Genomic DNA, 25,384 nt, shown 5'->3' on the forward strand with positions numbered 1-25,384 from the left:
TAACTAAGTACAGAGATAGGTATCTTACATACTCTAATATCACGACGAATAGATATATCTAGTACAGTTTCAGTCCTTTTTACAAAGTAATATATGTAAATGTAAACAAAATTTTTACTCGGTAATATAGCATAATATATTTATCTATATCTTTTGTATAATGGAAAAATAAAATTGAATCGTTAGTTCCGTCGTTTTATTAAACAATACATTTTTAGTAATAATTATTAGAAATATGAAAAAATTACTTGTTAAATAATAATTTGTGTAGCATTCAATAAATAGAAACGAATAATTGCTGCAATAATAATCTCAATCCAGAAAGAAAATTTTAAGGTAATACCTATATGTATGTAAGAAATATATATTACTTATGTAAGTAATATATGATTCCTAATATCAGATACCTAATATAAATATTACGCAAATAAAAGTTGCTCATATATCGAAATTATAAAAGAAGCCGTCCGAAAATTGAGTCGCGAACAATCAACATGGAAGACAAGAAGTTCACATTCTGCGCATGCGTGATATGCTATGAATGTTTTAAACAGAGACAGGATTCTCTACCCACCTCTATCTGTCTCGCAAAAACGAGAATTTTGTTGTGTTTTCCCTAGCGAGTGTCACAACCCATTTATATGATGAACATAGGGATATCGTATGAACCGACCATAAACTTCACGGACAGTTGCGAAGTATGAAGCTACTTACGAGAGCGGAAAACAAGGTCATGTGGTACTTTGGGGCCGCATTGCTTATTGGTTCGAGCATAAACGCGCAAAATAACGTTCATGACAAAATTTTTTCATCAACTTTATTATTTATTACATGTACATCTATTGGTCCTTAAATAAGATTCGTTTATTAAATACAATTCGCATACTTGTTGATGAGATTATAAATTTCAATATGGCGGATTAATATTGTGTTTACATGTGGCGACACTGTATCGTTGAATATAATTCCTATGTCCGCCGCAACAAATTGCGGAAGGCGCAAGAAACACTAATTTTTTTCCAGATCGGTATGTCAGGACCTGAAACACAAAGCTGCATAAAGTCCCATCTAATGTCATGTCTACCCCGTCCTTATTCAATGAAAGTACATCCATGTTGCGATAATGCCAGGGAATGAATATTATATATAAGCACATATATTTATAAAAAGTAAAAATCCAAATATTGTCGGAAATCACAATAAAGGACTTATTTAGCGACAAATCAAAGTAAATCCGAAGAAAAATGTGGGAATTGGAAGGAAATTGATGTCAGAAAGTTATTTGCCCTCAGAAAGAAATTTCGAACGGAACAGTTTGCAGGACACTAAGAAAAGAAGAATATAATGGTAGAGTTGCACGAAAGAAATCGACCTTTAAGGTAAATGGACAGAAACGTATAGAATTTGCAAAAGCGTTTATAAATCGTGATCATAGTTTTTGGAAATGAATCTGCGATCATTTCCGATGAAACTGAAATTAACTTATTTGAACGAGATAGGAAGAAACAAGTTGTATGCCCAATAATCAACCACGGAGAAGGATCTTTTATGTTACGGGGATGCATTATATGAAGGAGGATCATTCGTTAACATATACGAATAAAGTATATATATCTGTTATTGAATATATATGTTTGTATTCAATTTCCCGCCAATTTTCATTACCAACATAGGTGTGCGCTCAGTTTTGTAAGTAACTGTAAACCATACGAAATTTTGTGTTTAAATAATTAACATCGTTGTTGTTTCATACGTTCAAAATAGCGATGAGAATTGAAAATCTCGCCGATAGTAGAGCGCGATCTATCATACGCTTTTTAAATACTGAAAACGTTCGTCAACCTTTCCAACATTTTAAATGGAAGGTATTGAAGGATCGTGCCTACACTTGGCTTATAACAGGTAGGTACACCCTAGACTTGGCTCCGAACGAATATCATATTTTTTTAAAAGATTTATTATTAGTTTTTAATACGTTGACGCTTCACAGGGAACGATCATTTAATCCTACTGCGTTCTTTGAATCATTTTAGATCCAACAACCTTCGTAACATAATATTCTGTGGATAGATGAATATGAGTTTTTAAACAATGGTGTAGACTAGCGATTTTTTGTGTGTCATATAGAAATTTCAGTATGACCTTGATATTTTATCGAAGGAAAAATTTTTTGGAAATTTTGTATATTGCAATTTGCAAGCACTGTGATGGGATATAATTATCGTGATAATAATAATAAAATTTGAAATCCGAAATGCACAAGTTGCAAGACACTTTTTGTAAACATACACTTAGTGGAACTTAGTATACAACACGAATAGCAGTCTTAAGCATAGAATTAGTTGTAAAAATGGTCTCATGGTAAATATTGCTTATTAATATAGTGAACAATTGACTGTTCATTTACTTTGATGATTCTTGTTATAGTGCTAGTTTAGTTTCGTTATAATGCTAATCAGATATCAAAATAGTTTGTACGATTTACGCGTAAAGGGTCTAAATGTGTTTGAATACTTTTTTGATCTATTGTTATATTCTAAATCATTAGAAGAATCGATCAAATCATCATTATAGGAAAATTTTAAGGTAAAGTTCTCACTGCTCGTTACAAAATTATTTAGATCGTATAACAGGACATTGAAAGCGAGTGCCGCCCTGTACACATGTATACGCCTAGTCTGCTTTTCTTCTGACCGATTACCTTTCCCACGGCGGCTTACAGGAACATAACCGCGTTTATATTACAGTCTGTCGTGCGCATTTAGTCACAGGCGAGCGTGCACATACACGGGCAAACTTTAACATACGGTTCACTATGAGAAATTCTCATTGCGAGGGCGATTGTCTGTTGCAATCATGAAACATCGCCACTGATCCAGTTTGAAAATCAAACCTGTAGAATCTCTATACACGATTAAATCGATGAAATAATGTTTATTAGGATGCGCGCACGCGTTTCTTTCCATTCGAATCAACGAGTTTCGTTTAATTTGTGCAGATCTATTTATGTAATTAAATATATTCACATATCTGCCAACTTAGCAATTCTGATAGCGAGTACATGCCTTTTCAATGTTTTACACACGTACCCTTGTAATATGATATATTGTGGGAACAAAAATGATACAAGTTCATTATTAGATTAGCTTTATAATGTACTTGAATTTGTGATATTGTACCTGATTACAATATTACCCTTGACTTTGATAACATTCACTGTTAGTCTTCGAATACTCGTAGAACCAATGACCACAATTGCCTATACATTTTTTAATGTTACTTAATAATGTGCGTAACATAAAAGTACAATTAAAAATAATTGTCATGATCTGTTTTAATTTTATAAATCTATTTTTCTATTTACTATATGGATATAGATATATGCTGATATGATATATATATGGATATAAACATTGAAATGTGCGAAAATGTATAAAATATCTGTAATGTGCAAGAATATATGAAATATGCAAAGTAAGGTACTTTTTATAGCAGTTAGGGGATGAAGAGAATTTTTATTTAGGTCCCATTTCTTTAATGGCGTACACGAAAATTTAAATTTGCATAATATCCTCTAGGAAGTTATTTTATCTTCTTATGTAATTATTTGTAATAATAGTAACTAATAATAGCAAAGTAATATTAACTATTTTATTGGCAATATTTATTTATTGGGACATTTATACATTTTTAAATTCTCAAATGTGTCAGTCAGAATAATAGTAGCGGTGTATCTCCAATTTTATTAAAATCAAAATCATACCACATACATGTTCAAGACAATTAAAAAGTATCGGTATAACAATTAAGTATCTCCATATATATTATTTTTACCATATTAAACAAGATGATATACTTGTACATTAAATATATGCAACATTAGTGGGAGTTACACCGCCATTATTTTGGACCACTCAAATAATACTTACGATTATATTTACGTGGATATATATTAATGTAATAAGTGGGCTTATTAAAATCAAATTAAATACGTACGTACATCTAAATAGGGATATATAAAATAATCTAATATATCTTACATGTCTGGTCCAGTCGCTTCTGCGGTTAATCTTGGTTGTTTATTCACGTTTATTCAAGTTTACTTATATTTTTAAACAGTGTCCCAAGTTTAGTAGATTTTAGTACCCGGTGATTTGCTCTCGAATTTCTTACATTCACCGTATTGCGCTCACCTAAGCGTACGGAACGTCGTGCTTTCCTTTCGATCAACTTCTTTGCTATATACCATGTATCTTATATTACTAATTTATGTTTACATTAATTTTACAATCAATTTTCAAAAAGGATCCCCTTAGAGAACCACGATATAATTAATTGCAGTTGTAAAAATAATAATTCTATATTTCCAATCAATTGAACTATTTGCTCATATAACTGTTGTTTGAGACAGTCACACAGATTAATTTTGTATTATATTTTACTACGATTTGATTTGTTAACTTTATCCTGTATTAAGAGCCTATTTGTTACTCGTAGTAAATAATTCAGATAAGAACTTATTTTGTTTGTTGGATGAAATGAACAAATCATTATCAGTCAGTACAACTAATTATTAGTGCGCAATGTCTTTCTGCATACTAATTTCTGGATATAACATTTTTGAATAAATCCATCTTGAAAGTGCTTAAAATTATTTATGCAGATGTAATTTCTATTTGTTTCTAATTATTATGGTAAATTCTTAAGAGCGTCTTATATAATCCATCATTGTCCTGTCGTATCGTGCAAACGATATTAAACTTACTCGATATGATTATGAATAGTAGAAATTATACGAAATTGTAGAGATATAAAGAGATGAATGGAAAAATAGAAAAGGAAAAACACGCTACAAAAGGATACAAATTAAATTGAAGTTTATAACGTCGGTTAAACAGCTGTTAATGATCTTGGCTATTATAAGACTCATATATATATACGCAAAGTAAGAAAGTAAAATACTTCTTATAATTTATAATACCCAGTAGCCGAACAAATTTCCATTTCTTTAGTGTCGATAAAAGTAAATATCCGTGGGCTATTTATACTGTGGTATATCGCACTGTTAAAATTCCTTTGAATTCTGATCTGTATTCAATAATTTTATCGCAGTTTCGTTTTCACACTGTAACTTTCAAATGCTATGAATATGAAGTAGCTGCATCTGCAAGTCAGTATGCAGAATTCATTGTTAGCAGTAAAATAAGTAACAATGTCTATAAAATCGACGTGCATTAATGTCTTTGTTTCCTGAGGTTCGTGTACCGGCGATGTGCACCTAGAAACAGTTCGTCGCAGAAAAGTGGTAACAACCCCACCTGGTTTGCTCGGGTGCGGCCTTTCCCCTTCGTCTATAAAGCCACTAGGAATCTACTTCTGCCGAACATTCACTCGGCGCTTCGTCACTCATTTGTTCACCATGTGGCTGCTTATCCTCGCAGGTGAGTATGCTACGTCATGCATTTCATGGGACAAGGACGAGTATTTTGGTGCTCATTCTAACTTGTGACTATTAGTACGTTATTTGTGCAGACTATTTAAAAGATCGGTCGAAAGAAAAGAAACAAAAGTAAGGGAGAACAGTGCGTGCTACGAGATTGATATATTTAATCATGTGTGATTTTATGAATATTAAATTTCTTGGGTACATGTAAGTGCGTTTGACGTTTCAACGCGTGGTAAATACTTTTATTTCGAACACGTTCGACAAATTTGTTATCTTCGAAAATTACTTTCTTAATATTTTCATTGCACAAATTTTAAATCAAATCTTGCGATAAGATATCGATATAGAATATACAAGTAATTCTACACGAAAATTTAACAAGGCAGGTTTATTTATGAGGATTTTGTGACAGTGTCTCACTTTTCTCACTCTTTAGATCACATAGTTCTCGTTATGTACAAAATTTGATATCATTAATGAAGCATAGATGATCGTGATTTAAGTATATATTTCTCTTTAATGATGCCCTTTTTACTCGTATAATTTGTATCTTGAGCAAAAGTTGCATCAAGTTAGGACTGTTCGTTAAAATTTGGAGCAGGCAGCAACACTTTCCTTGATTCTCCGGATAAACTGCGCACGTACGGTAGTGCATTCGTATTAGAAACTTGCTTCCCGAACAACTCGGTTACTTTCGCGTTTCAACTTATACAAATGTGTAGAATGTTGACCGCATAGAGAGATCAAAAATTTTATTTCCTGCATACTAGTCTTTGAACATAACGTTTCTAAATAAATCCATCTAGAAAATTAACAATTTGTTTTTAATGATTGTCGTAAATTCCTAACAGCGTCTTATAAAATCTAACATTGTATCATACGAATGATATTAAATTTATTTGATATGATCACGAATGGTTTATTATGGTTTATTACGGAAAAGCAAAAACATTATAATGTCGTTTAAACAACTGTTAATAGTCTTGGTTGTTATGAGACTAATATATAACCATTATTATAATTAATTTAATTAATTAATCAGAGATTTGTCGCAGGTCTAATTTTGAACCTTAATCCTCTTTTTCTACAAAAATCTTTTATTTCGTTATTATAATTGTGAATATTTTAAATGATATATATGTGTAACAATTGTATCATTTTGGTATGAAAATTTGATCGTGTATGAATATAGGTATTTGTATACTTTCTCTACGTGTGCATGCACGCGTTTACCGTGACATACCTACATAGTAATTATATTCGACACAGACCTGAACGAGATTCATTTGAAATATTTCTTTTAAAATAAATTATTTCTTTTACAATAAATACAAATTTTAAGCAATGCTACTCGATTGTTTCACGATTAATGTATTTTAATCAATGTCGCGTCTTTTTTGTTATGTGTCTTAATTAGAAGAATTAAAAATTAGTCGAACGTTTGTGACAGTAATAAATTAGGAAATTGTTTGATTTCAAGAAATGGCATGATGTTGTTTCTTAACGGGAAATTAAAAAATTGTTTTCGAAATAACATTCGATACGATTTTTGGATAATAAGTCAAAATCGTTAAGTTGAGTGGAAAGCAATTAATTTAACACTAGACTACGAGCATTTGCGTAAATTTATATTCTTATGAATATAATAATAAAGAAAAAAGAAAATAGGAACTCGGCTAGATCTTATCCATTAAATATCCTAAAGAGTACTATACTTTGAGTGTTTCACGTACTTTTACATATTATGAGCTTTCTAGACATTTTTGTATTTTTAAATCTCCCATAAATGCATATAACTCCGCGGATTAATAATTACTATCCAACCGTAGTGAAACTTTTACCGTACGTATTTACCAAACTTTTGTTGTTCGAGACTTCCGGGTGTAAGCTGGATCTACTAGGTACTATATTACATCGGGGTTAAATGATACGATGTCGTTTGACTCTTCTAATCTTTAAATGCAAATTACTGGTACACTGTGTGCTGCGCAAAATGGTAATTTAAATAAGAAGCGAATGGCTCCGAGGAAGCCACAGTTTGGTGTAAGTACCTTTTCCGTACACGGACGCGTAGAGGTCATATGAACATAAAATACTTTCTTTTTAAATGGTATTATATATTTTTTAATGCAATAATCGATACAGCTCGTTGTTCTCCTTAGAAAAAGTACTCTGCCTATAATTAATCGCAAATATTTTAGCTTTGATTCGTCAAATTTAACGCTTGAATATTGCATCATGTTTTTCTTTCTCTTTCGTGCGTTAAATTTGACGAATTAAAGTTAAATTATATATCTTTTTATAGAGAGTACCGAGCTTTAAAGAAACGTATATCACCTCCATATAATTTCTACGTGTTCGTCTATAAAAAGTTATTTACACTAGATTGTCACTTTGAAACCATTCACTTCTTATCTGAACAATTTTTTTATACAACACATAGTGTACGAGTAATTTGCGTTTACAGATTAAGACCGGTCAACCTGTACATATGTGTAATTTCCAGTGAACGTGGACACAGTCTACATTCGAGTCTCGATCAGCGACGATTTGCCATTTATGCCATTCAATTTATCTTTATTTCACGTAGCTCTTTCATTACTTGCTATTAAATAAATTTGGAAAAGAAGAAAGTATTGGGAAACGATTATTTCGATCGAAACCAACTAATAAATAATTCATCCTATGAAGCGACGTTATGATTAATCGACCGATTGTTACGCGGTGCAAAATCCGACAGTCTACCAGTGATAATTGTGTTATACGTCTTAAAATAACAGTGTCAATTTTTATTCAAGAGGGTTGAAAAATATTTCACACCTATATCGCTATACTTTTATATTCTACTTCAAATAAATAAATGTAATTTTTGTACGCAACACTTCATAGCATACTTAAACTGTTTCCAAAAATAGATTATTTGTTACGTAACTGTAAAAAATAAGATATTACTTTCAATTTTCTGAAAATGTTCAGATCAGATTCGAAGTTAGTGAAATAACGTACGCCGTGGGAATAATTTAGGCAAGATGACATTATTGTTATGCGTGTGAATCTAATTAACGAGTTACGGCTCGTGTGAAAAGCTTTAAAACGTGCATACGCTTAATCCAAATTTTTAATTAATCCCTTATTCTTGTTAGTTAATATATAGAAATTCCGACTGATAAACTAATGGAAAACAGTTTTTATTTTTGTACAAACATAATAATCAGTTGCTTGATTTGTATTATACATAGAATTGGTGTACATTAATTGAACAATTAATGCAAAAGTAGAAATAATTTTTTGCTTTCCGTGATATATTTTTTAATAAAATCACTTAGTTGGAGAAGAGGTCATAGAAATATAAAAAAAACATATTTATTATACATACAAATTAGTGCGTCTGACATTATTTTGCGCAATTCTATTGAAAATTCCATTGGTCTTTTACTTTCACATTGAGATTCGAACTTAAGTCTTATGAAAACATATAATAAATATCTTTTAAATCGCATTCGCTCGTAAATGTCCACCACCTTGCGTCTGAAGCAATCAATCATAATGACACTTTCTATTTCGATCATTTCGTGAGAAAACTAGTTGAAAATCTAATAAGGAATACAGCGAATTATCTTGGTATAAATAAAATAATGCAGCATATTAAATTATCCTATTTTATTCCGCGATATATCGCATTTCTTGTTACTAATTACCTTCTCTAAATTATTCTGATATAAATATTCAATATCAATGTACTATATGCTTTGTAACAAACAAATTTTAATTATAGTAATACAGTAAATATAGTATAAATTGTCTAATAAATGCAGTATAGTGAATTTTAAATATACTAACAATGTAATTAAAATTGGACACAAACATTTCACATTCTATATTTTACATTTTACATTCTATATTTGGACAAAAGTCGTAATTTTGTAGAATTTATCACCATCGATTCATATATCTCAGAACTAAGGCCAAATAAGTGTTTACTTCTGTGTTTGTGTGCGATACGATATGAAGTAATTATAGAACGGAAGGGTAAAAATATCTAATATTAAATTATTTAAAAGCATCGAGTGTGAAAGATTTGTTAATTTAAAAACTGATAACAGTCATTTTATGATTATTGTATTCGACAAGAAATATAGATTTCTCTATAAAGATGAATACGTGTTTATTCGTTATGAGATGATAGAACAAAAAATTACAGATTACTGTTAAAAATTAATTATAACACACATATTATGTACATTGTATTATTATAATATTAGAGTAAATTATAAACATTTAAAAAGCCATGAAGAGACAGATATGTTTTTGTAGAGTGAAAATTTAATTAAACAACATTATATGATCGTTGGTATTTGTTTATCGTTCACAAAGAAGAAACTGCAATTAATATACATATAATTATAATAAAATATAGGATATTTGAAAACTATTTTTCGCAGAAAACAATCCGTAGAACATAATTTTGTCATTTCTTTTGCAGACGAAAGAACAAAAATATAAATGTCTTATTAGAAGAAATTATGGAAAGATTGTAATATTATATCTCGCAGTTTGCAATTTCATTTTGAGGTTTCTAAATGATGAATGAGTATAGAGTCAATTAGTCATCATAATGAGACGCAAGGATGTACGAACTATCTTGGATCGACAGGTTTCATTGACTTTCTAAGTCATCATTTGATTGCATTGACTTCCGGTAAAGGCTTTGCAAGATTTATGTAAGATTACTATGCTCCTTGGTTATTTTTATATCTATGTAAATTTAATTTCCAGCTTAAAGAGAATTTTTAAGGACGATGAATATCTGTTCATAATTAATCGAATACTATTATTATTATTTATTCTATTTAAGGTCAGGTCAATCATTTTTTATGGTCACTAGCTACCGCGATTAAGAAAATGCATAACAAGAATATACAAAAATAAGACGTGTAAAATACGATAAGGCAATACAAGTTGCAAACATTGTTAAATAATAGCATTCGTACATTTTGAACATATGTACGTATGTATCATATGCAGTACAATTACAATACGATACACTATGGTTAACAGTAATATGATACAGTATATGTTAGAATTAAATCGATAGATTGACAACATGGTAATTGGCGATACAAATTAATATCTTTGAGAAAATAAATTTTGCAATACCCTTTACGATACAGACATATCTGAATTTCATTTGAAAGAGAGAATTTAATTTTCTGTTGGAGAACGTTACTACGATTAAGACGATGATCTACAGATAGAATAAAGTTATAGCGATTGCACATTTTTGGCTCATTTTTAGTTATAAGACGAAAACATGTCAGTTTATCGTGTCCAATTCTAAGTTTGCTGAGAATAACTTGCCCTTTTCCATTAAAAACAAGTGATCGTGTCATACGAAGCAAAGCAAATTACAGAGAAGAAAAAGTAAATAATCTTTTCATAAGTCCGCTTGTGTTTCTTCTTCACTGTATAGTACAAAAAATGTACACTTTTGAAAGTGACCACAACAGTTGCAAATGCTCCTTCTACGGAAAAACCGAGAGTTCCTTTCGTTTATCCAACGGTGCAAAAATCTTACAAGCAACTCTTTGTTCGAGCAAGGTCATGTGCCAGAAATATTTGAAATGTTTGTGATTTCGTTGAAGTTATCGCTTGCAGGGAGGACAGTATAGTGTCTTCTTCAATGATTTGTTTAAAGACGCGTAGATGCGGACAGTTCAATTTGTAAGGATGTTTCCTCAAAATATACAGGGTGTTTAAGAAAGGACTGCAAGACTTTAGACGTAAGATGGATTTTTATCATTTGTCAACAATTGTCGTCGTGAGCATGTTTCTTCATTGAACTTAAAGAAAGAAATCTTCATCAAGTCACTTCTTACAACATTTTTATTAGGCAGATTTACGTCAGTCATATATATGCTTGAAATTTCTTTACATCGGGTATATCTTGATACAGTTCGGATAATAGAATTTTCGGATAACAGAGCGATCACTTGCCTGACGTAAAACTTCAGATTGAGGTTAAGTTTAGGTAGCTTTAAAGTAGAATTAAAAGTATTTATAACTATTCGCGACATCCTGTCGCAATAATTTGCTTATTTAAATGATCCTTTCCAATAGATCGAGTTTGTACTTAAACTTAGGCTGCTCGTACTTAAATATTGCATATTGAACGCAAACAGTCAGCGTGTTCGTTGAAATTTGCAGGGCTGTGGAAATACAAGGCGTTAATTAAATAAGATTTGTTAACCGGAGGTTGTTACTTAACTGTCTTTCAGTTGAAGACACTCGGCTCATTACTCAACGCGAACAAATTGCTCGCATCCGCGTAATTTCTTGCGTAATAACAAAGGAAAACAAGAGTCAATGCTCAGGTTTCCTTTTTCATTCTTAGTTACTTCAAACAAAGATTTTCCAGAGAGAAAAACGTTAAGATCGATCTCGGCTGTAGACAAACTATGGAAACAGTTTAGCAATCTTTTCCCAGCCTGGATGACTAGGTTCACAGTCCTCTATCTCTAACTATGTTCACAACTTTGTGCGAAATAATTAGCGAATAAGACAAAAGCAAGATTAGACTTTGTAGTTTAACTTTTTATTATCCATCCTTATATCAAAATGAAATTGTTGAGAATTGTGGATCTTTGAAGCCGAAATAATGTTATAGGAACGCTAAATTTATACTGAGGATTAATATTAAAATAGTAATATATTTATTTCATGGACGATTTCTTATATATTCATCGATACACTTTTGCACGCGTCTCGGCACTTTCTTCTATACTCGACTGTTAACCGACTGAATAGTTTACATTCATCTGTTTTCGAGACGCCGCGCACACACATAGCTCCACACACTTTTACCCTGGTACCCACATACAAGTACCTGTACCAGTGCATTTAACCCAGTCCAGCACAGAAAATTATACATGTCTCAACAGAAATAATGAAATTTATTTTTCCGAACGCCATTTTATCTACTGTAAAATGTATTCCCCTTTATTCCTTATTGTTCACGCTTTTCGACTTTACACGACTTCCTGTTGTCCATTACTTCTTACACTTGGACTTAACTTAACTTGAAACTTTCCTATTCTTCATAAAAACCAGTCTAAACCAAAGTCTTCTAAAAACCAGAGTAAAATCAGTCTTCAAGTGTTTCTAAAATAAAATCCATTTGTAGAGATAGTATTTTAATCAATAATTCTTTGTTTTGTTTTAAAAGCATTTTATTTTAGAAGAACACCACTCAATAGGAATCTCAAAGTTGATTTTACTATTAAACGATAATGAAAGTGCATTCTAACGTTACCATTCCATATGTCTGGTCAATCTTTTGATTTTGTCTATTATCGTAGATGCTTCCTACGTACGAACTATATTTACCAACAGGAATGAAATGTAATTTTCAAGGCACGTGCCAGTTAATGATATTCGCTTCTGTTCTATACATGTATCGGTCAATTATATATGTATATATATATATATGTACGATTAAGTGCAATAGTATACTTTCCAGTTTTAAATTCGTATCGTACATCGTCCTTGTGATTCGATACGCAGAGAAAGTTGATTGTAAAAACTGATATTTCTAGAAGTGAAAAGACGTGTATTACCCATTCTTTTGCGCTTTTTCGACTAAGAATTAATACGTGTGATTTAAAGAGGGAAATTATTTATTATTAAGTGAAAAGTTTAGATAAGGCGCATAGCGTTATTTGCGTAATAAAAATAATAAAAATTAGACTCTTACAATTAGCATAGTCGAACAGTTTCTAAAGCTTTGCGTTCTATGCGCACGAACTATGCAAAATAAAATTCTTAAGTCCATTATGGGACTAAATAGCAGGTATCCTACTCTCCTCCTTGGCACGCGGAGGATCGATAATTTTGCCAAGTCAATTATAGCGAATATAGCAGATACAGTAAAATAATATAGCAGTTCCAAATAACAAAAATTGTTTGATTAGAATACAGGACTTTATCACATTACTCGCGTTTCCTACAGAATTGAGGATCCTTTTCCTTTGAATGTCGGCTGAGGTATGTTCCCAAATATCTTATCTCTTATTCGTGTTATTTACTTATCATTTTTATCTAACGATTCTTTTATTTTTAATTATTCTCAATTTTCATGTTTAGCATAGTTAAACAGTTTCTAAACCTTTGCGTTTTACGCACACTGCCAATCTACCGATGGCGGTGATTTTACGATATTTAGAAATTTCTTGAAACTTTTGGAACTACAATTCCTGAGTATAGATCTTTTATCTTATCTTTTTATTTTTTATAATTTGCTTATAATCTGGCCAATTCCAATGATAACACCTCATTTCGTTTCTACAATTTCATTTCTCTGCTTTTGTCTTTTAATCGCATGTTTGTAACAACAACATATATACAGCGTGTTTCGCATAACACGGGTCAACCGACTGGGAGACGCTTCTACGTGAAGAAATAAGTCGAAAATGTGAGATAAAATTTTGTTATCCGAGGCATTGTTCTCGAGAAAATTGATTTCGAAAATTCATCAAGTAAATTTGAATACGGCCAATTCCAGATGACCAAACAACAGTCAATAACCGACAGGAGGTTATTCTACGTGTGAAAATGAGTGGAACATGTGCAATAGAATTTTTTTATAAGATGCTTTGTACATGAGAAGGATAAATTTGAAAATTCACTGCAGTAGATCAATTTTTAACTAGACTCGCTTAAACTCGATTTTCTCGAAAACGAAGCCATGGACAAAAAAATTCTGCTCTACATTTTCGATTCATTTTCCCACGCAGAATCTCTATCATACTTGATCACCTCGTGTGGGCCACCTTGTATACTGTATAGCTGCAATTACTCTATGCTGTAATCGATATAATTGTTTCTAATTTTTCATAGTATGTATTTAGAAAAATAAAGACCGGTTTATAGGTGTATCATAAGATTATTATCATTACATACTTCGACAAAGAAAAAGGATCTAAGAGAAACTTCCTGCAAATTCACTTTCACGGTAACGATTGTTTGACACTGGTCGTCAGAAGCAAGGTCATTGTTTTTCATGTAATGACTATTCAAACGTAACAACTATTTTACTTGCTCCGAAATAATTCGAGACATGTTTGGCTATATCTTTAATCATGATATTATATATTTATTTTTCTTACTGACATATTATCTGTTTTTGTAAATTTGTTCGTTACGTGTATCATTTGTATTTGTAAAATATTTTGTCTATAATTAGATTATTTTATTAAGAAGCATTTTATACATTTGACTAATCTAACGATAGAAGTTTTTCATTAGCAAGGTCGTTAGACGCGAATGAGAAAGTAAAGAAACTGTAAAAAATAGTAAACTTATAAAATTAAATTAACGAATTCTCTTACAAACAGCCATAAATTCTATTATTTCATATTCAGTAGTTGGTAAATTTTTCGAAGCCTTCGCGCAAAAATATTAGCTATTTTACAACCCAGAAATGGAAGAGGAAATTGATGTTGGATAGCGAATTCAGCGAAGCAAATGTGTAACTGAAACGTATTGAGTAGGAAGCATATGAGTCGTTCGTTTGTGAAATTGGTCAGCTCGGCAAAACAAACAGAAGAGAAAATTGAGAACTTATATAAGATAAGCATCAGTCAAGTGCATTGGCACTAAAATTTTAAAAAGCGGACTCAACCTCTTTGTGCACGACCTATATTATGTTTAAGTGACAGTAACGTTCGAGTTACCTTTCAAAGGAAGTAAAAGATCGTGAGATACGTATACCTACGTGGAAACGACTGGATTTGTAGATTGCGTTACGTTGGAAAGCTTGGATGACTGAAGACTGAATGTTAAGAATGTGAATGCTTGAAGAATTAATAGAGCATACCTAGTACAGGAATGGTGAAGAAAATTTTGACCTGATATTTAGAACCTGAACCTTGGACAGACAAAAAACGCCTGTACAGTTTGTAGCGCGTGTTTTAAAATTATTACAGACAGACTAAATACGGTTCAACAGGAAGATTTATTAAATAGTTTTAAATCAACTTGGTTCGAAAGTCTGGAACATGACCAGATAATTACAATCTTCGTAAAATCCTATTCTCTTTTCAAAAATTATACGCTTTGTGACATCTGCGTACTATTTTTGATGGAATTTTATCTGGAACAGGCAGGTATAAGATAATCGATGCGAGGATGTTGTAGATTGTTGTTCTAATATATTTATATACAGGGTGGTTGGTAACTATTGGTACAAGGGGAAGGGGGTGATTCTACGTGAAAAAAGAAGTCGAAAATATAGAATAACAATTTTTTTTTTAATTTTTCCATCGAGACAACGATCTACAGTGAGATCCGTTATAACGAGACGCGATAAAGCGCACGCGTACCGAGCCAAAATTCAAAGTCGATTTTCTCGAGAACAAAGCCTCGAACGAAAAATTTTTATTCTACATTTTCGACTTCTTTTTTCGCGTAGAATCACCCCCTTTCCGCTTGCACCATCAGTTACCAACCACCCTGTATATATATTGTCTTTTTAGAAATTCAATTCAAGATAGAACTTTCTACCTTGTGTGAAAAAAGATGTAAGATTAATGCTGGTACGAATTTTATTAGAAAATTACTTCATTTATTAAAAATGGTAAAATTCAATCTTCTTTCGTTTGATTGGAGAAAATGTTCAAGAACAATGAATTTCGATTATCGCTTCATGGATATATTTTCCAATGTATTATTAGGATTACTTTAATCCTATATAATATTATAACAGCAGATGTACGTACGTCGGAAGCAATTTGTTATTCGAAGGAAAAAGCAACGATATCCGGATTGTGAAAGTTTGAAGGATCTCAAGATCGCTGATTGGAAGATATTTTCGATCGTATTTTTTTACTAAAAGTCCATCAGTGTTTCAATTATTCGAAATAATTTGATATTTCTCTTTACTACATATGTATTATGTTTATACTATATTTTATTACATTATGCTATACATATACAATGTATTATATTGAATATTTGTTTCGTAAGCACTAAATAATTGAACGATTACTGTACTACGTACAATTAAGAAAAGTGTTTGTTGATTGTTACATTTTGTTATGAATTCAATTAGCGGAAATTGAACTAAAAATGTACATTTTCTTGTGTCATAAATTACAACGTTGATATAGAATTTATTTAATTTACAGAATAAGTAACGTGCAAGTTCATCATAAATAATTGAAATATTTTTACACCATTAAATTGTTCCGGACTTTCTGTTGAAATATTTTAATATATCAATATTATATTAACGTACATTATATTGATTTATAAATTTATCATTGTATGCATGATACAATGAGAATATCTTTAATATTATATTTTTAGATCGATCGATGATATGCACAGAATATAAAGCACAAAAAAATAATTCGTAGAGTCGAAACAAAACACTGGGATGCTCGGCTTGTTAATATTTTAATTAGCCTAGAGTTTTTGATTAAATTAACAATGATGAAAGGTTTTATTAAAGACGTCGAAAGTGAATCTCGTGGGAAAAGTTTCTCAAGACCGCGTAACTTTCTCTGCGTTAGACTGCTTTCCCAACTCCTTTCCGCCTTCAGACTATACATTCTCAGTCAAGCGGAACGACATAAAAGTCACCTGCGAATTCGTCTTCCGCAATTCTATTGAATCGCATTACAAGTAGGTCAAATAATTTTTACCTACTTTGTATATAACTTTACAAAATATTATGTTTAACAGCTTATCATTATTATCTAATAATTCTTTAGTACCTTATTCTCAACGTGCCCTTGTTGCGTTATTATTATATTGACCTTTTTGGGATGTAAATGATAGCCTTAGAGGACAAATGTATGTTATTGTTTATTGTATATCGTAAAAGTCTTGCGATCATCTTTGACAATGTAGTTATCGTTGTAGGCAAAAGTTGAGAAGCTTTTTAAAAGTAGGATTGTACCTATTTTTGAGGAAAGAAAGACATGAAAAATTAGAAAGTTCTAAGGTTTTAAAGAAAAATCTATTTTTCTCGGCAGATAAATTGGGTCTATATCGTTTGGAAGAATATTATAAACAAATAATCAAACGAAGATTTGATTTTATTGTTGTTACACGAAAATCCCCTTTTAATTAAATTAATGTATTTTTATTTACGCAGTTACACTAAATCTCTGTTATGTGCCACAAGGAAATTATAATTATACATTATAATTAAAGTACTGAATTCAAAAGTTCGAGCTTCTACAATCGAACATTTACGAATACAAAATATATATTAGAAAGTAAAGGTGGAATTACGCTGGCAGAAAACCAAGTTATTTCCATTAATTTACATATTACAATTTTTTAGCAATAAACGTTCTTGTCCCACTGTTCGTTCTTCGTTATTTAATGTGGCAAAGGCAAATAATTTGAAGCAATATTTGTTGAACCAAGGCGTAAATGAGGTCACGGAAAGGCGCACATAGTAAACGAACTTTCAATATCGATTTCTTCTAAAACGCAGTTTTCTGAGGGAAAAGAATATTATCGTATACCGCTGTCCTACTTTTCCAATCAAAACCACATTATTTCGGACTATAATACTAATTCAATGATTCCACTTATCCACAGCACCGTGTGAAAATCTTAGATCGTGTTATTACCTATAATTATACAGGGTGGTTGGTAACTGGTGGTACAAGCGGAAAGGGGGTGATTCTACGCGGAAAAAGAAGCCGAAAATATAGAATAAAAATTTTTCGTTCGAGGCTTTGTTTTCGAGAAAACCGACTTTGAATTTTGGCTCGGTACGCGTGCACTTTATCGCGTCTCGTTATAACGGATCTCACTGTAGATCGTTGTCTCGATGGAAAAATTAAAAAAAAAAAAAAAATGTTTATTCTATATTTTCTACTTCTTTTTTCGCGTACCACCAGTTACCGACCACCCTGTATAATACTGCATATTTTATTTTTCCCGATGCTTGTTCGTTGTTCTACCTCGTTCACGGATTTGTGCATTCTATGATAAATACAGCTGTGACCTAAATGTTAGAACCTAGTGCACCACAAGTCTATATATAGATATAAGAAAAGTATCGAGAAAAAGAATGAAAGTTAGAAGAGAAGTCAGCTTTTTAATTTGTTGAGAATAAAGTGGTACAAAATATAAAACGAGTTTGATAATTTCTTCAAAATAGCCTATCGAGATATTAAAATAAGACCGTACGAGACATCGACTATTCCAAATTGATCTCAATATCTGTCTTAAAAATTCTTTTTACTTAAAATATTTTTTACTTAAAATATGATATATTTTACTTAAAATATTAGATGTACAAGCGAATAACTCGCATTCTTCGGAATTTATTTAATGAAAAATACAGCAAGTTATTCGGTCGAAATGTTCGCCCTGCTTTTCTAAAACGTTATGCCGTTTATCAAGCAAGTAATAAATTCCATCGTGGAAAAATACTGTGTTCTTAGACAAGATCCACTCGTCGAGTCATTTTTGTACCTCGCTCGCTAATTAGAAGTGGGTATAGGATAAGGCGTGTTACAAGTGTTACATCGATCGGAACAGGTAGTAATCCACCGTAGTAATGTCTAGAGTAAGTTACCTGCTGCAAGACGTCCCACACAGGACTCATTATGATGTCTTTTGTCACAGAAGCAGTGCGTGGTCTAACGTTGTCACGCGGCAATTTCACAGAACGTTCTCATTTGTCAGTGTCCTGACGATTGGATCTTGTCCAAAGTCACGCCATTTGTCCGTGATGGAATTCGTCGCTCGCCTAAATCACCTGAAACTTAAAAATTGTAGACTTAAAATCATAGAAATCAACGACAAATACTTTGATCGATCAGCTTAATTTCTTAAAACAAATCTAGGAAGTTATTGAAGAAACAACGATTAGATCGTGTAGGAGATAAAAGCATGTAGCGTTATGTTAATTAATTAAACAATAAAGTAACAAAACAGTTTCTTTTGGTCGAATGTGTGGTCCAAGAATTTTGTACAGTACTGTACCTGCTAAAACAACATTCTTATTTCGTTATTTAGAAACTGCAATTCATTGCTTTTTGATAGGTCTTTTAACGGTTTCCGGGGCCGAGGAGGCGATTTCAAACACAGCTGAAAAAGCGAAAATCTCCTCTGACAATGCAGGCGACATTGTCATGTTGGAAATCGATGTCAAGGAGCCTGTGAAGAGATCGCCGATTACAGCCACTGCCGAATATGGTGCTCCAGCCAATCAGTACATTCTTCAATCAGCCGATGATACGCAAGAGGTAACGATTGACCATTTCATAATTCATGCTTTAAGTAGTGTTTCGCGAAGTATTGCGAATAGTTCCAATGTTTCATGCCTACTTATCTAATTATGCCAGATACATCGATGCATAGTACGCCAGTTAAGGACACTGGTCAAGTGTTACGCGAAAGATTATCCTTGATATTTTGCTAACTCTTTTTACGGACAAGCGTCAAAATATAGCGAGTGTTTCGTCCAAGATCTGCTAGTATGGACTCTTCGGTAAGGCTCTCACCTAACAGACTTATACCTCAGACACAATGAGAGAAGAGAGAAGACAAGCGTCAAAATATATTAAGAAGAAGTAGAAAGGAAATGGAAGCACCTATAGCGTGCGAATGTTGAAATATAGTAAACCCATTCAAGAATTTCACCTCGTGAACAATCACATTAAATAATACCGACGTGTCTGTCTTTGTTATCCTAAAAGAATAAATGTTCCTGGAAACGGGCAACATCATTGCTCTCGGTCAACCGTGACTATTGGCCGCCAATCACCGACGAACGTGGTGAGCGGCTACACAGTGCATAGGCACGGACAGTACACATTTTTCTTTTCCATTAGAACGGTGGGTCCGCCTTCACGAACTAGATATATTGTGTTGCAACCAACAATTGCGATCGATCTAATTCCATTAATGTCGTCACTGGCGACTGTCCTTTTCGTCTTTTGTTGAATCAGCCGCGTATCCTAGACGCGTAGAATCATCCACTTCTTAGAAAGATCATTACAGATATGGTAACTTTATGTATAACTTTTGCAACCATATGTTTCCACGGACTCGTAAATCCGTGTAGCCATTAATCGAGGACTATTGCCAAGGTTTTCTACATTGTGGTACGTTTCTAAGTTAATTGAATGAAATCGATTCTGACGTAACGTTAATGTATCACGTATACTTCGATTCACTACGTAGTTAAATAAATTACACGTAAAGTATATACTTCATAGTTGCTAATTCTACCCATCTTCTCGATAGGGACGATATCAAGTGCTAACTGGAACGTTAAGCAGGTTTCGCGCAAGTAGGGAAATTTCCAAATATTTGATATGAAAGAATGAGCGAAAAGTATAATCACGGATGCACCAGAATGATTCACAGTACATTTTCTTAATGGAAAGATAAAAGAGAAGCACGAGGAAGTGGGAACGAAGAAAATGAATCATCGACGTATAACGTCTTAGTTGAGAAGGGAATTTTAAATCTCCTCGACACCTACACTCGCTCGCGATCGTTTCGTCGTGCTAAACGCGATCATGCTCTCTTGCATAACTTTTACCTTCTAATCGGTCCGACCAGACAAAACCGGTAATACCACACCCAACGATCGAGAGTATATCCGTCTATAAGTCTTGCAGCCGGTAGACACGCTCTATGTACGTTGCATGGCCTTGTATGCCATTGCCGCTATAAGTTACGTTGAATGAATCTTCACGCTCCTACAGGTTATCGACTCATCTACGATCATCATCTGTTTCATTCATAGAAATATTTTCAGCGATATGTCAGTGTCGATTTTCAATTTAAAATGAGATTCATTGATTATGGTACTTGCTTGCGAATACATAGAGATCATCTGTTTATCAAATCTTTTTTGTAACTGTTATCCTAACTCTTTTAACAGATTATACATAGATTGTAAATATTATAAAATTATTCTGTTGCTTGACAAACTCGTTATCTTCAGATTTTTTAATTCTTTAAATTAGTTATCAGATTGAGTAGTAGTCAGTGATGTTTAAGTAGCAAATATAATAGTTTTTATGTATCTTTACTTTGACAGAATTCATATACTGTTACTACAAATCGGTCAAGGTATCCTGATATTTAAAATTTTCAAGTTATTCATATCTGTCTCTTTTATTGTTCTTATTTTAATTAATTAATTTTATTTTCGTATCAAAAATTGAATGACTCGGTAAATACCCATGATCGTTTGATTCGTTTAACCCGGAATATGATTTTTTAATTGTTAGATAATTATAATTATAAAGTAGCATTTTAATGTAGAAGATATACGTATTTTGTTTTTATAAAGCATTTTAAATTTCAATAAAGTGCAATTGAACTATCGAATCTTCTATTAACGACGATTACATGAGAAAATGTGTGAATTTTTAGCTACCACCGGAGTATTTATCTGTACTACAACAATACGCGCAGGAAGGGCCGCAACACCAAGCGCCACCACCTCCACGGAGAGTGCAGCCAGCATACGCGAAACAACAGCAAGCATTGCAACAAGCTTATTACAACTACCGAAAGCCAACAGTAGTGCCGCCTCGTCCTCGTCCTCAACTTCACCCTCAGGCTCTGGCTCAAGCCGAATTAACTGCTGACATCCAAGCTCAAGTCGAAGCTCAAACTCGCACAGACGCCATTCGCACGGCCCGTTTGGGATCGAAAGCTTCCGAGGTTCCGGTATATCAAACATCCTATGCCCAACCAAAATTGGGAACGTTCGAGCAAGAATTACTGCAACTAGTCTCGGCTAATCAAGCCCAAGAATTTAAACTTCTTCCAACGCAACCTAAAGGAAGCACATCCGCATATTCCCAGCAATTAGTAAGCTATCCGGCTCAATACGCGAAACCAACCGTGGCAGCAGCTCAATTGCCCGAGCAATACCATATTGAAACTTCTCCACCGCGTTATCATCAACCACGGCCACAACCACAACCACAACCACAGCCACAACCGGCACCTGCTTATCAATCGGTCGAAGAGCCTGTTCACTATCAAGCAGCTCAGCCTGCCGAAGCTTACAATCAGTCGCCACAATACGATTATATCGATGACGATTCATATCGGAAAGCCCTTGAACAGGCCCAAGCTCAGGCTCAAGCTCAGGCGGAGGCACAAGCGTTGTCTTTCCAGAAAATCGCGCAGGCTGCTTACAAAAAGCATCACCAAGATGCGTTGGCGCATATGAGGCTCACTAACGAACGTTACAGGCAACAGTCCGCTCTAGAACAGATCCAACAAGGTGCCCAAGTGAGCGATGCTGGACGTAGTCACTTGCAAGAACAATTGCATCCAAAAGGTGCAGAGGCTGCTTATAGGGCGAAGTTGAAAGCGCAGATAGCTGCGGAGGCAGCCGAGGCAAGGAAATTGCAGCAAGCGCAGGAATTTAAGGCACACGCTGACGCTATTCGCAAACTCGAAGCTCAGCAGCAAGCTCATCTGAAGGTGCAGGAAGAGGTTCATAATTATGCTCTGAATTTCGAGAAGAATCAAGCGCGCGCTCAGGCTATAGCGCAAGCCCAAGCTGAAGCTCTTTACAAATCCCAGCTTCAAGCTCGGAATCAGGTTAAAGGCGAAATTTTGGCGATCTCCAAGGGCCAAGTGCAAGGAAAGAAAGTTGATCCAGACTCATCCGTGTATCATTATACTCTTTCAACCACTACCGCCCTTCCTTTCCTTCACAACAGTTATTTCACCAATGATCAATTGCAAAAATACCAAACATCTGGTTCTTCTTACGTTCCTAGATCAGTTCCAAAATCCGATGACGCGAATCCCGTTATCGAAGCAGCGTCAGCCCACGTGCAACCTGTTATTACGCAACCACGGCAAACCCATAAGTTGAAGCTCCCTTCGTCTTCTCAGTCGGTTTACGTATCCGAATCGGGTTTGCTAAAAAAGTCACCAATTAAGTCGGTAACCATCGAAGAAGTAACCGCCCAGCCGGATCAAATCGGTGCTCAACCGTCACCCGCAGCCAAGGCACATGCTTTGACGGAAGAAGACTTGTCAGCATTGATTAACGCAGGATACACCGTTACTCCTGTGACGCAACCTGCCAAAACTATTCAACAAATTTACGCAACCGACAATACATCTGCGGGTAATAACCCGTATTATACGAAGAAACAAAAGGCTCCTCTTACAAGGTCTGAATACGTCACCTATGAAGAGGTGATTCAACGTCCACGCAAGCTCGTTAGAAAAAATAGGCCGATTCTGAAGCATAGTGAGAAGGAAGGTGATTTAGGCGAGAAAGTTACTTACTTGGTACCTCTCGAACCGGCTTTCGGCACGAGACAACCTGCGCTCAAACACGAAGAATAATTTCGTTGAAACGTGGCTTTTCCTTGTCGTTGCGTTGTAAGTCCAGGATAATGCGGCATGTAGTTTAAATACTGTTCTTACAGTTTATCTTTCGTCTTTGATTTTATAACGTAGTAAAAGTTATAAACTTGAGTCGTAATTGGATAGTACTGAAATTATTCATCGAATTTACTTTTATCAAGAAACAATACTTTCTTTTATAGGACATATTAATATGTAAGCTTTTAAGTTATATATGCATTTGCTAAAACACAACTAGGTCTTGATACTTAAAGCAACGTTAATGTCACCTACTGACAAAAGCGAGGAAATTTTTTCGCCAACCCAATGAAATATATTAACTGATGAACAGTTCGAAGCAAGAACTGTAAAATTAAATTTAAAACCTAGCGATAATTTCATTTCTAGATGCAGCGTGAACAGTTCTTCGTGTTTCTCAATCTACATTCTGTTTTCGGTGTCTTTTCCAGTCTTATGCATATGCAATTGCTTCGAGCATGACTAAAACGAATGAAATGTATCTTGAATTTTTCCTAACACATCATTCACAGTTTAAAATTCGTTAACAATCAAGTTGAACTCTTGAAGTGTAAATTTTATACGTAGCGTTGATCAAGACGAACGGTCAAATTGTATCAAAGCTCTCGAAAAGTAAATACACACACACATACACATATATATATCGTTGATACATTTTTATGGCTCAAACGAGTACACCCTAGAATATCCTTGTACGCGATGTCATTTGCAGGCGGTATGTGCGACGGTGCTGAGTCGAATCATTTTAATTTATACTTATTATACTTGTATATATTAGATTTTTACTGAATAAAATAATTCAGAAATTTTGCTCTGCCATGTATGACATATCTTCTATCCTTCTATTACCCTGTTGTTATTACATCAAATGTTCCTATTCTTCCTATAATAATAATTTTTAAGCAGAAAATTGATAAGTAGTGAAATTATTTATTCATTGAAAGATTTAAAGATAAAATCATTGTAAAATTAGTTTTCAAGCTGTAGATATTGATATCTTCGTCATTTGTAGAGATGAACACTCGTAGGAAACACTTTGAAGGAAGTGCATCTTCTCTTCTTCTTCGTAATATTTATTTCCTCTCCATTCATTATAACATACGAAATTTGTTATAATTTTTAATTTCTTTCATTTCTCTATTTTACGTTTCTTTTCCTTTACTAAAAAATCAGGGTAGTTTCATTTAACAAATGTACAGCATGTAACATTAGGAGTTGAATTGGTTTAATCTGAAGCCTTGAGTATCCATTTAAACGTCATCTAGAAGATATTTATTACGGATCACGTAGGATTAGATTGCTCGAATATTTTTATGAATATATTACGTACATTATACGAACGACTATCGTGATTATCATAGAAAACTTGGGACCAATCCGTAAATGTATGTAGAAGTTACGAGACATTTGTTGCGAATATACGCTTAATGAAAAATTAGTATACAGCATGGATAGCAGTCTTAAACGTACGGTTAATATTCAAGATGGTTCGACTATAAATTGTAGCTTATTACTTTTAATAAATATTTGCAA

The 25,384-nt window shown here is 33.3% G+C and overlaps 1 protein-coding gene across 1 annotated transcript; it reads left to right on the forward strand.

Annotated features, from left to right (window-relative positions):
* Positions 1-5,342: 5,342 nt before the first annotated feature.
* LOC117156431 (uncharacterized) lies at positions 5,343-24,674 on the forward strand. The gene is made up of 3 exons (XM_033333435.2): positions 5,343-5,441; positions 19,514-19,716; positions 21,863-24,674. Exons 1-3 carry the CDS (start codon positions 5,420-5,422, stop codon positions 23,810-23,812), a joined length of 2,175 nt encoding a protein of 724 aa, XP_033189326.2. The 5' UTR covers positions 5,343-5,419; the 3' UTR covers positions 23,813-24,674.
* Positions 24,675-25,384: the final 710 nt, after the last annotated feature.

This window comes from Bombus vancouverensis, chromosome 5, assembly GCF_051014615.1.
Source record: "Bombus vancouverensis nearcticus chromosome 5, iyBomVanc1_principal, whole genome shotgun sequence".
NCBI lineage: Eukaryota > Metazoa > Arthropoda > Insecta > Hymenoptera > Apidae > Bombus > Bombus vancouverensis.

Excerpts from the sequence above, each read along its gene's own strand:
- LOC117156431 (XM_033333435.2), top strand. The coding sequence starts at position 5,420 with ATGTGGCTGCTTATCCTCGCAG. Across the intron at positions 5,442-19,513 it reads GTGGCTGCTTATCCTCGCAG|GTCTTTTAACGGTTTCCGGG; the intron begins GTGAGTATGCTA and ends GCTTTTTGATAG. Across the intron at positions 19,717-21,862 it reads CAGCCGATGATACGCAAGAG|CTACCACCGGAGTATTTATC; the intron begins GTAACGATTGAC and ends GTGAATTTTTAG.